The 13036-nt window shown below is 38.7% G+C and overlaps 1 protein-coding gene across 1 annotated transcript in view; it reads left to right on the top strand.

Moving 5' to 3' along the window:
* Positions 1–11684, top strand: part of LOC134754147 (chondroitin sulfate proteoglycan 4) — a 63970-nt gene extending 52286 nt beyond the window's left edge. The window contains exons 21-24 of the mRNA XM_063690246.1: positions 132–370; positions 9454–9604; positions 9979–10126; positions 10413–11684. Coding sequence (XP_063546316.1) covers positions 132–370; positions 9454–9604; positions 9979–10086 — 498 coding nt within the window. The 3' untranslated portion in view covers positions 10087–10126; positions 10413–11684. The remainder of the gene's footprint in view (positions 1–131; positions 371–9453; positions 9605–9978; positions 10127–10412) is intronic.
* Positions 11685–13036: the final 1352 nt, after the last annotated feature.

Genomic DNA, 13036 nt, shown 5'->3' with positions numbered 1-13036 from the left:
ATTATAAATAAATACTGATTCTATATTAGTAGAGATTTTACGAATTGATTCAATCTTAGGAGATACTAGTTTGTATTTACATAATTTACTGTTTTTATAATTTTGATGGTCTTACTCGAGCTGAAATCCAGGTGGCGAACGGCGACTCTGCGTCGTACTACCTGACGATCCTGATGGCCCTGTCGGGCGTGGTGCTGGCCATGCTTGTGCTGCTGGCGCTGGTGCGGTGCCGCCGCTGCATGGCTAGCGACCGCCGCGCGCGAGCCAAGGCGCACGGCCAGAGCCAGGGCGCCGTGGCTCCCATCCCGCTGCCGCGCCCGCCCGACCATCTCATGCCTTCACCGGCCCACCCCACACCACCCATAAAGAGGTAGGTGTTGAAGTGTGGAGATTAATAAAACCCAGTACATACCACACGAGCTGCTAGGAGCAATGTGTGCCGTGGCTGAGTCTATATTTGAATCTTAGACCCTTCCAACGCTTTTTTCATGAGAAGCAAAAGATTATGTTTCATTTATATCATTTCTTTTAAAGCTGAAAGAGTTACGATGAAAATACAAGTGTACATATTAATTATAGCTAACTTATTAATTTATGGTTATAAACAGGACTCGAACTTTTAGTGCCGAATAGCTGGTGCCCGCGACTTCGTACGCGTGGATTTGTATGTTGGTGGTTATGTAATGCCCTTTTACCAAGTTTCAACGTCTATCCCCTTTTTAACTCCCTTAGTATGGAAGGTAGAGGTAAGGAAATGAATCTTCATGTATCAAAATGTGACCGTAAAAAACAGTAAATATGCGGCGCCACCATACACTGAAGTACCTAGACCATACACCTAGTATTTTATATAGATGTGCGCCCGTGCGACCGTGAGGGACAGATCATACGCAATGCGACAAAATTAAAAACACGTTTTAACATTCCTGACAACATACCAGAAACAACCTACGTAATTTGGTCGGGTTATTTGCTGTCCCTCCCCCATTTCATCTCTACATTATTATACCTCTATGGTTCATGTCATCAGTAGGTCTCAGAGCCTACCTAGTGCCACCGGAGAAATTAGGAACTATTATTTAAAGCTGAAAGCGGTCACTTTTGCAACAATTTTGCCATAAGAGATTGGCATCCTTTCTATACCATCCATATCCCTTAGGTTGAATTATCAAGAGCGTCGAAATAACTTTTTTTATTAAATCTTATATTATGCCTTTCTAAGAAGTTTTAACGCATTTGTAATAGATTCAAACTATCAACCCCTTTTTAACCCTTTTAGGGGATGAATATTAAAAAGCGCTGAAATTACTTTTCTTGTATTCTAATAACATTTTTTTTTATGATGAATAGGCAGGCGTTTGACCACGATCTCACCTGATGGTAAGTGATGATGTGGTCTACGGTGGAGCACGCTTACCTATGAAATACCTATTAACTCTTGCCTTGAAGAGCTCCAAATTGTACTCATGCGGAAACACAGACTCTGGCAGGGCGTTCCACTCCTTGGCAGTTCGCATAAGAAATGTGGAAGCAAAACGCCTCGTGCGTATTTTTGGAGTTCCTACCATGAAGCGATGCCTGAGTGCCGTTTGTCGTGTGGTCCGATGGTAAAAATGGGACGGAGGAATAAGGTTGTGCAGTTCCTCGGCACACTCTCCGAAACATCCGAAATGTATCCTATAAAAGATCGACAGGCTGGCAACCTTGCGACGATGCTCCAGACTTTGGAGTCGAGCATTCGTCAGATTGCTGTCATTTATACATGCCCTTATACAAAAATTCAAATCCCGCTCTCAAAAAAATGTTCGGTCTCAGTAGTTATATTTTGTGCCTAGTTTACTTTTAGTTTATTTAGAAATAAAATTTGATTTCGTGGAGATTTCTTTATTTATTTCATTGCATGTTTGAGAAAAGCACTATACATACATCGGCGTAAAACGGGGTTGTCGACCTCATAACTATCCGGCCTCACTACGTTCGGCCGTCTATATGCATTCGGCCGACAACCCCTTACTTCCCAGCCTCTGTAGTAATGAGACATTATTGCTGAATGCCGAAGTCGAATGGGCCTCCGCCTTAATGCTTCACGCCAAAAATAAAATTGGCACATTAATGGGGGCGCCATAAGCCCTCAGAAAATTGTATATACTTGGAAAATTCGACCCATGCCGCCGCCGCTGCCAGCCGGGGTGGCCGGGGGGCTTAGGTACCTGTCGCGATAACAGAGGACGCTGGTTCGATTCCAGCCCTGGGCACTGGAGGCCTTGGTCACTTTTACTTCTTATATGAAATTTATTTCTTATACTTCACATTTATTTGTGCTTACAAATATTTGTTGCCTAGCAATTATGATGAAAAATATTGCGTGTAACTACGAGGAGGAGAACCAGTAGGAGAACCCATCCACGTTATACAATGTATTTTTCTCAAAAATGGACGGCAAAGTCGACGTTGCCGGTTAAAAAGTAGGTCGCGAAGTGCGTAGTTTATGATCAGTCAAAAAATTAAAAAGTTAAAAACATTGCAGTCTCGATTTCGGGACTGCAATGTTGCATACAAATTCCATTATTTGTCGAGTTCCAAACTTTTTAAAAGTTGAAGTGGCCATCTCAAATGAAGGCATAGGTCCATTAAACAGCCAAACAGATGATCAGTAATCGCACTTAAACTATCGTGAGACATATTTCAAAATATTTATCAGTACGGTTTTTACTCACTATTATTTTTAGTCGCTTTTGGCGACATGTTTCGGATTCTTTGGGAATCCATCCTCAGGCACGAGTGTCCGCGGCGGTTGTTCGTCGTGCACTGCCCGCGCCGCCCGCCTCGTCGCTCGTTGCGCACGCGCTGATGGGGCGGGGGCGGGGGGCGCGGGGCAGTCCGCAGATGGAGTCGTCAAGTGAAGGTCTGGTAGGGCGGCTGTATCGAACGAAGTCAAGCACACTGCACTCACTATGTCCCCGTGATCGTCACAACCCACTTGCCGCTTGACCCTAGGTATTATAGGCTTCCATGCAGGTGGCAACATCCAGCCTCCGTCCCGATTGAAATTAGGGCGGCGTGAAATTTCAATCGCCTCGCGAATCTTACGCGGCACAAAACATTTTTTCCCGTACCAGTAATCTCGCTTTATCGAAACGAATGAAATGGGACGCGCCTATATCGTTCGCATGCTCTGCCACAGCTGAGTTCCTGGTGTCCATGTTCTTTACACTACCTGCAAATAGAAGGGGTAGCAATGGGTTCTCCGATAGCACCAGTGGTGGCCAACATTTTTATGGAGGATTTTGAGCAAAGGGCTTTGGAGAGTTGCCCACATAGACCCAGACTGTGGCTGCGATATGTGGACGACGTGTTTGCTGTGGTGCCACACAAGGATCTGGACCCGTTACTCGAACATCTGAACGCGCGGCATGCCAAGATTAAGTTCACCATTGAGAGGGAGTGCAATGGGGCACTCCCGTTTCTGGATGTCTTGGTGCAGCGGGACGAGCATGGCCGGTTGACTCATAAAGTGTATCGGAAGCCCACACACACTGAGCGGTACCTGCAAGCTGACTCACACCATCACCCCGCACATTTGTCTTCGGTTCCACGCGCGCTCATCAATAGGGCTTTACGGCTATGTGACCCGCAGTACGTGCAAGAGGAGCTGCAGCATGTAAGGCAGGTATTAGAGAGCAATGGGTACAATTGGAGACAGAGTCAGCGAGCAGCAAGTACGGGTACATTAAGGCAAGTACAAACGGTCGAGAGAGCACCTGTCGTCTTGCCTTTTATTAAGGGGATAACGGATAGAATTGGACGCCTATTACGCCGAAGTTTTAGCATTAGGACAATCTTCCGACCCCATACCAAAGTCAGGCAGTTGCTGCGCTCTCCAAAGGACAAGGACCCGCTGGGGAGCCCGGGGGTATACGAGATACCTTGCGATTGTGGTAGGGCGTATGTCGGTGAGACCGGAAGGAATGTCTCCACTAGGTTGTCGGAACACATACGCAGCGTAAAGAACATGGACACCAGGAACTCAGCTGTGGCAGAGCATGCGAACGATATAGGCGCGTCCCATTTCATTCGTTTCGATAAAGCGAGATTACTGGTACGGGAAAAATGTTTTGTGCCGCGTAAGATTCGCGAGGCGATTGAAATTTCACGCCGCCCTAATTTCAATCGGGACGGAGGCTGGATGTTGCCACCTGCATGGAAGCCTATAATACCTAGGGTCAAGCGGCAAGTGGGTTGTGACGATCACGGGGACATAGTGAGTGCAGTGTGCTTGACTTCGTTCGATACAGCCGCCCTACCAGACCTTCACTTGACGACTCCATCTGCGGACTGCCCCGCGCCCCCCGCCCCCGCAGCGCGTGCGCAACGAGCGACGAGGCGGGCGGCGCGGGCAGTGCACGACGAACAACCGCCGCGGACACTCGTGCCTGAGGATGGATTCCCAAAGAATCCGAAACATGTCGCCAAAAGCGACTAAAAATAATAGTGAGTAAAAACCGTACTGATAAATATTTAGATGATCAGTACTTATTATTATCATAGATCTAGTATATTTTCTATAGATGCGGCCTACCGCGTGCGCCCGTAAGGGACAGACATAGATGACGTCATAAACGTGGGGATACCATATTGCTAAAAATTACCCCAATATTTGATATCACGTTGGGGCGATTACCCTGGAGGCAAAGTTAGCTTGTTTGACGGCATAGACATAGTATAGTAGTTATAGACATGTAAACCGAGCGACCAGGGGTAAGAGAAAGACATATTCATGTATTGACAGGTTAATGTATGGCAGCATAATCCTTTTTCTCTTTCACTCTTATAAATTTCGGTATTTCGCCATCGCCTCCTATGCTGCCATAACCCGACCATGAAAAAAACCCGGTCGGTGATAAGGACAAAGCATGGCACTATTTTCTCTTTCCTCTTATAGGAATCGCAATAAGACTATCTTTCTCTATCAAAGAGTGTCAGTCCCTTGTTTGACGGTATTAAAATTGTTGAATAAAATGTCAATGGGCCGTTCTTTTTAGGCGTATGAACAATGAAATACCTCCTATAATTCGCGCAGGTGGTACAAAACTAAATATGTTTAGTAAATAAAACTTAAAATAATAGTACATTTCGATGCTAGTGCGGAAAGTATGTCATTATTTCACGAGTACCGAGATATCTTGCCACGAGCCGTAGAATAGAATAGAACAGAATAAAACTTTATTTTATATAATTTAAGTTACAGAATTATGGCCCGCCAAGTGCAAGCAGTATTATTTTACATATATGTCTTAGGTATCAAAAATATCTGATGTAAAGGAAATGGGGCTCCATTCAGGCATGAATTGGCTCACGCTAAAGCTATGTATATAATTAAATTAAATGACAGGGATACGAGGTGGGGCCATCCACGAGCCGTAGGCGAGTGGCAAGACTCGGAACGAGTGAAGAATGACATTTCCGCACGTGTATCGAACGACGTTTTTTAATACAGTTGCGAAAAAATAAGAAAAGCAACAAGTAAGGGACGGAATTCGAAACTTTTATATTATTAATTCTGTGACATCATTGACATTGACATTATGAAGAAGTGTTTTTTCTAGCTTTTATTCGACTAGAATAGATTTTGTTATTATAGTTGGTCAAACCAAATTGGCAGTAAATAAGAACAAAAAAAACTATACTCATCCTTTTCTTTCGGGTGCTAGTACTAGTGTAAGATAAAGATAGTATGATTCTCTCTGTCTATGTTTGAAATAAGACAGTCCTTTGACAAACTATATTATTGAACCCTCTTCAATGCAAGTTTTTTTTTCAAATGCATGTTCTATAATACAGAAACAATTGTAAATATTAAAACATTGTACTATTATTTCCTAAATATCGTTATTTATGATTATTTGTGTATCGTATATTTATAAAAACAACAATATCGAATGTTGCCTTTGGAAAATTAAAACATTCTTGCAGTAAGAAAATACGCCTCTTCTTTGACAGGCGTTCCGTTTCATTCAGACAACTTGTTAAGAACGGTTTTTCAACAATAAAAAATAAACGTGTTATAATACTTATAATGATGAAAAGGTAAGTAATAAATTATGAAATATGCATATTTTTCGTATTCATACATTAACAGTAGGTTTTTATGTTGATTACTCCGTAATAGATGGATACAGTCTAAGGAAAAAACGTGCCTCGAAAATCAAGAAAATTTGATTCTCGTTCAGAGGGCGCTACTAGCTTTGGCCTACTGTCGTATAGATGGCGTTGACGGTTTCGTTTGTTACTTAACAATTTTAACGCATATAAGTGAAAGAACATGGGTCAAAATTATAAAAATAATAAATGCAAATAAAAAAAAACATTTATCCATATTTAAATACATTTTATCGTATTTTTATAAATCTTCATTTTTAGTTTTAAAGTGTGTCGACAGATGGCAGTGAATTTACTGGGGTTACAAAATGTACTATGACAGTACCGCTCTAGTATAAGTTACTCTATCATAAGTAGTCATGAATTGGAACAAGTACAAATTAAAAAAAATTGGAAAAGTAAAGAACACTAGTTCGCGAAAACCAACTTTCCGCACGCTAAACAGCCACGAAAAGTAGCACTTTTTGAGCAACTGTATTAAAAAATGTATTATGAGTTTTAATTTTAAGAAATCACAAATCGCAATCACATTATTCACACCAATTAATGTACACCACATTTAATCTTCACAACATTTGTTTATTTATTTTTTGGAATTAGAAGTACGAAAAAACTTCGAGGTCAAAATTACCCATAAAATTATGATATTTTCATCTGGTATCCCTAACATGATTGTTATGAAGCTAAATTAAGAAGAAGTTTAAAAATGGCTGACCTCAGACTCCTACCTACCTACGTAATTTGGGCGGATAATTTTACAAAAAATATTTTGTTAATTTGCGTAAATAATTGTGATACAGTGGAAACTGGATAAGTGGAATCGCAAGGGACCGGCTGTTTAGTTGCGTTTATCCAGGTTTTCCATTTATCCAGTTTTCCACGTAACCAGGTTTAAATAAAACGTTTTCTCACTTACAGAGGCTCTCGCTAACAGAGGTTGTGGATGCTAGTAATGTCGCTTATAGAGGTCACGTACATGGTCAAATAAAAGATCAAGACTGAAATAATCATCTTTTATTAAATATGTATGTAGATATGTATTAACAAAAAATAGGTATGTAATCCCGACTTTAAAAAAGCAATACTGTAAATAATCCACAGTACTCGTATACAAAAATAATAGCTGTTCTTTGTTATGAAGTAACTTATATTTAAACAAAATCACTCCTAATATTTATTTATGCAAGAGAAACCAGTATAGTTAAATAAAGCAATGTACCGATTGTACTTTAATGGAAAAAATCCGCACCACGGCTAAAAGAAACAAACTGAGAACGATGTTTGATCTCATACAAAATACGTAGTTAAAACACGAACCATAATGTTAACGAAACAAACTTCCCTCCTTGTGACGGTTTATTAAAAATACAAATTTTATAACGCCGAGCTATTCAACTCATAGAGGTTTCGGAGACGGCTGCTTCCAGTTACAGAGGTAAAAATAAGAAATTTTCGAAAAAATGGATTCCGCTTATAGAGGTCCCAAAATTCCAATTATAGAGGTAATTCGTAGCCAAGGGACTGGAACCGAGAACTTGGGTCCACTTAAAGAGGTTTTCCACTAACCCAGGTTCCACTTATCCAGTTTCCACTGTATTTTTATTGAAATCGTTTGATTCTACATTGCTTTGAGTGTAACGTAATTTTACAATTTTATTCTCACATATTGCGTTAAGAGGAAGGTGTAAAATACCGTACTTACGTGTGAAAGGTTATGTTCTCATATTTTTGCTCTGAGCGGCTATTACAGCCGATTACAGAACAATCCACCATTATTTTATCAATTCAAAACGCTAACCATCACTATGTTTTATAAGAGAAAGCATAATTTCATAGAAAACAACAATAATTAAACAAGCAACGAACAAGCATTACATGTCACGTACTTATTTGTTTGCCACAAATTCGGTTGTGGAAGCGGTGGAAAACTGAAACTATGACAAAAACAAAGGTAATATATTGCTCTCTGTCATTCGGTAATTTCGCCCCACCCCTCATTACCGATCCAGAGTTAATACTAGATTCATGATTATTATAATGTTAGTACCGCGACTATTTAGGTGTCTCAAATAGGTTGGCGAATTTTCAGCAGAAAAATACACATCAATTTTTAATTAAAAAATAAAGCGGCGGCAAAGCAAATCTTTTTACTTTTTTCTGTGAAAATCTATATATATAAACGTAAAAGTCCTGACTAACTGACTGACTGACTCACTTAAATCAATGCCCAGCCCAAACTGTTGGAACTAGAGAGCTGAATTTTTCACAATAGATAGCTTTTATGATGTTAGTATCCACTAAGAAGGGGTTTTTCAAAATTCATCCCCTAAGGTTGTGAAAAAGGGGTTGAAAGTTTGTATGGAGATCATAATTTTTTTTGAGTGCGGGGCTTGAAACTTTGTATAAAGGCATATTACTAAAATACTAGAAAAGTAATTTCAGCGTTTTTGAAAATTCATCCCTTAAGGTGGTGAAAAAGGGGTAGAAAGTTTGTATGGAGGTCAAACATTTTTTTAAGTGCGCGACTTGAATCTTTGCATAAAGGCATGTTATTAGAATACAAGAAAAGTGATTTCAGCGTGTTTAAAAATTCATCCCCTAAAGTGGTTAAAAAGGGGTTGAAATTTTGTCGTGGTCCTAATTTTATTTTAAGCTAGGTATTTGAAACTTCATAGAAATATATATAATTAAAAGAGAAAAAAACTTATTTCAGCATTATTGAAAATTCATCCCCCAAGGTGGTAAAAATGGGGTTGAAAGTTTGTATGGAGATCAAATATTTTTTTGAGTGCGGGAATTAAATCTTTGTATAAAGGCATATATTATTAGAATACAAGAAAAGTGATTTAAGCGTTTTTAAATATTCAACCCCTAAAGGGGTTAAAAGGGGGATGTAAGTTTATATGTGGTACAAATTTTCTTTTAAGCTAGGAACTTGAAACTTGGTAAAAAGGGCATTATATTAAAATAGAGGAAATTGATAACTTACACCGTTTTTGAAAAGTTTGTATTAATAGTTTCGGGAGCGAATTTTTTTTTAAATAGGTAGTGGACTTGTAAATCTTCTAAGAGGGTCGAGAGGGATTATATCGGGAACAATTTTTTTTTAATTATTAATATAATACAGCAAAAATCGGGAATGATTATTAAGTTATGTAAATAAATAGTTGTTTCACAAGCAAGCTTGAATGCAAATTGATGTGTTGACATAAAATAATTATTCTTCATATTTCATCCATCGTTTAATAGAAACCTAACATAAGGAGTTGGTTTCCTAAAATGTAATATTTACAGATACGTGTCATCGGAGCAGTCGGTGCACACAGGCGCCAGCACGCCGTTGCCGTCGGGCGGCAGCGTGGCCTGCAAGGTGACGCCGCTGGCCGACGCGGCGCTCCCCGACCTCAACGCGAGGTACCCCTACGGCACCGAAGACCACACAGATGTAAGTGATCTGCTGTGAGCTCAATCTAACCGTGACCTCACAATTATTTTATCTCCTTTAGGTATATGAGTTTTTGCAGAATGTAAATTACTCGTAAAGTATAATATCGTCGTTTAATATAAATTGCAAATACTCGTAATGTAAACATATCTTTTTAGCATTATAACATAACGTTTTTACGAATGTTGCTTTCACTAAGATATTAATAACTAACATTATATTTTAAATAAACATTCATATAAATAAAATACTTTAGTATATAAACTGGTGATAAGAAAACACGAGATTACGAAGTAATGAAGGTAAATTGGTTTGTTTACGTTATTTGCAATCTCTATTGAACTTTAGGTTAGTATTATGTTTTCGTTTTACAGGCGGAGGACTGGAGCAGCTACGAAGCCAGTGAAACTGCGTACCCGATCAGGGCACCAGGGGTAGCCCCGGCGAACCCCATGCTACGCCGCAACCAGTACTGGGTCTGACCCACGCACACCTTCACTCTGCCCAGGCAACCTCCACCAGGTAACCCTAAAACTATCTGTCAACCATATTACATTTTTTTCCTTACATCTTATTAAGTGCTTTCGATCGCATCATAAAGAAGTCTGGAATTTGATCTACAACCAATCAAGTACCGCGAAAGCTCATTCGTCGAATTGTCTGGACTGGACTCTAACTCACTATTTCCAGTGTGAAAGTAGCACGCCTGAATAACTAGGGTTAAACCTCCACTTCCATTATAATGTTTTGTGTTATGCGTATTGTGTTTGCGTTATATCTCAATTGTGTTTTGTGTTATGCGTTACAGTTATCCTCACCACGCACGAAGAAGGTTGCGTGACGTTGAACCGGCGGCTGCAGCAGCGGCGCTACGTCGTAGTTCCTACGCCTTTTCTGCTCAGCAACTACGGAGTTACGAAGAAGCACGAAAACTGTGAGGTAACACTCTGAGCCATCTGAGCCCTACAGTTTAAACCAAAAACTATTGAATAAAAATACTGTAATAATCATGTTCCTAGGAATTCTACATTCATAACAATAAGCAATTTAACCGAATAAAATATGTTTACGATCATCAGTTACGCCATGGAGACTTGGGGATGGTCGCAGTTGAAAGTGGGTGTGGCCTAAGAGCGTTTCGCTGTTTTTTACAATTGTGGTGCCAAATTATTTAATTATAGTGTGAAAAATTAATGTTGTTAATGAGCTCATTTCTGTGCGGGTCGGCGTAAATGTATAGTTTAAATAATATGAAGGAAGGGTAAACGATGGATCCAGGCAGATATACGAGTAGCGCCGGTAACTTTCTATGAAGGCCGTTGGCAATCAATGCTGTTATACACTACTAGTAACAATACACTACTAATGAATAACTTTTCGTTTGCGATTATTACATAAAAGTGCCTGTAATGTTTATTTTCATATGAAAGACGAATACAAAAATCCTTGTAATGTTTAAAGACAAATACCTAGTAGTTTGGGACTTGTGCTACATAAATGAAGTAAAGTAGGTACGGTTTTGATTTTTTTATTCGAGGATGTTCTTAAAGTACACAATAAACGTAGTAGAATCTAGATTTGATTTTTGGTCAAATACCAAGACTGAGCACTGTAGGTTATAATATTGGAGAAGGACAGATTTGGTCACACACCCCTAACCATAAGAATAATTCATTAATAGTAGAATTGGTATCTCAACAAAATTTTCGCATTAGAATTTTACTCAATCAATTGTTAGTAGGAAAATAACAGCAATAAATTAACACAACTAGATAACACTTTACTGGTGATCAGGCCAATTCGAACGTACATTGATATCTAACTGATGTTATTCAGTTATCTTGCATTTCGCCCATACTTGTCCGTACATGTATTGGCGCGGGCGAGACGCACGATAACTAAATACACAGGTTTAATATATACGCTAGATGACGCAAATACCACGATTTGTATTGAAACCAAGCGTGCCGACTTTTTCATACAAAATTTACACATCATTTAATTTCAAAATTACTTATCTTTGATAGGAAATATGTTCTTGCCTTTGGGTGCTCGCAATTTTTGGGCTGTTGCAGTTAATTATCATGCAACGACACATTTTTTAAGTTTTCACGGACGTCCGGCTGCAACAACTGACTAAATAACATGATTCAAATATTATTCTGATGTCAGTGTATGTGCGTTCGAATTGGCATGTAAGTTACAAGTTTACAATGTAGAAAATTAACTTTTGTTTAGAAAGAAGGAAGTTTTTGTGGCTTCCACTCTTGCACGAATGATACCGTCCTTATGATATATCTGGGAGGGAATAGGTATATTTGCTGAAGACGGATTGTTCGATACCTATTAACGTTCAATACGTTTTAACTTGTACGCTATTTTTATGAAGTTATAATGATTTATGTCTAAATTATAGAAAATATATGTAGTGATTTTGATGACCTGTGCTCTAAAATACGAAAACTATTATCAGGCTGAGGTATGTTTTTGAGGTGTATCTATCTGCGTATTTTTAATCTTTAGAACCTATTGATGGTTATAGGCATCGGGTATTTTTTTTTTACCTATAATTTGTTATTATATAAAACCGTTGTCGAGATTATAAGTCCATTCATGAACAGTTGTGTGCAATATAATAGCAGTCAATAAGAAAATGAAAATTAGGGGAAATTAATAATAACTTTGGATCAATTATATTAGATCTTTTTATCTAATTCTTCTGCATTACTTGTACATTATACATAGTAGTATATATAGTAAGGCACTACTGTATTAGGGTTAACCTGTAAGGATAGTTGCTAAGTGACAAAAAAGAAAATGGAAATTCTTATAAAAACGTACAACCCTACGAAAAATCATTTAGACTTTAGAGCCTCAAGCAAACAAACAGAACCAAGTATTCGGTCAAAAATCAACAGCAGTCCGAATGATGGACTGCTAGTATTCTCTGAGACAAAGATCGTCTTATAGAAAACTTATTTTTTTCTGGATGACATGGGTTTAGATGTAAAGGTTTGATTGGAAATAATATGCTCTTACTAAATTACAATAAAATTATAGTACACAATTGTATTTCTTTCATATGGTTCTACATTTTAATAAAAAAAGATTGGAAAATAATAAAAAAATTAAAAACACGACTTCGGAATTCGTCTCGTCTCTCAAAGCTCTGCATTTTGATACCCCACTCGATAAAATTGCAGATTTTTTTTTTCCAAATGTCGCGCGTTACTGTGTATTACGTCCGCCATGTTGATTTTATTATGACGTCATATAGCCTATGTCACCCGGGATGACGTAAGGATTCTAATGATATATCAAACATCTAAATCGGTTAAGGCATTATGAAGTTATGGAGGAATAAAGAAACTCACATACAAACATGAAGCCTGAAAACAATACACTCCTTTTTTTGGGCAGTCGTGTAAAAAG

The sequence above is a fragment of the Cydia strobilella genome, chromosome Z (genome assembly GCF_947568885.1).
Source record: "Cydia strobilella chromosome Z, ilCydStro3.1, whole genome shotgun sequence".
Taxonomy (NCBI): domain Eukaryota; kingdom Metazoa; phylum Arthropoda; class Insecta; order Lepidoptera; family Tortricidae; genus Cydia; species Cydia strobilella.
Note: the sequence above shows the minus strand (reverse complement) of the source record. Positions and strands in the feature narration are given on the sequence as shown.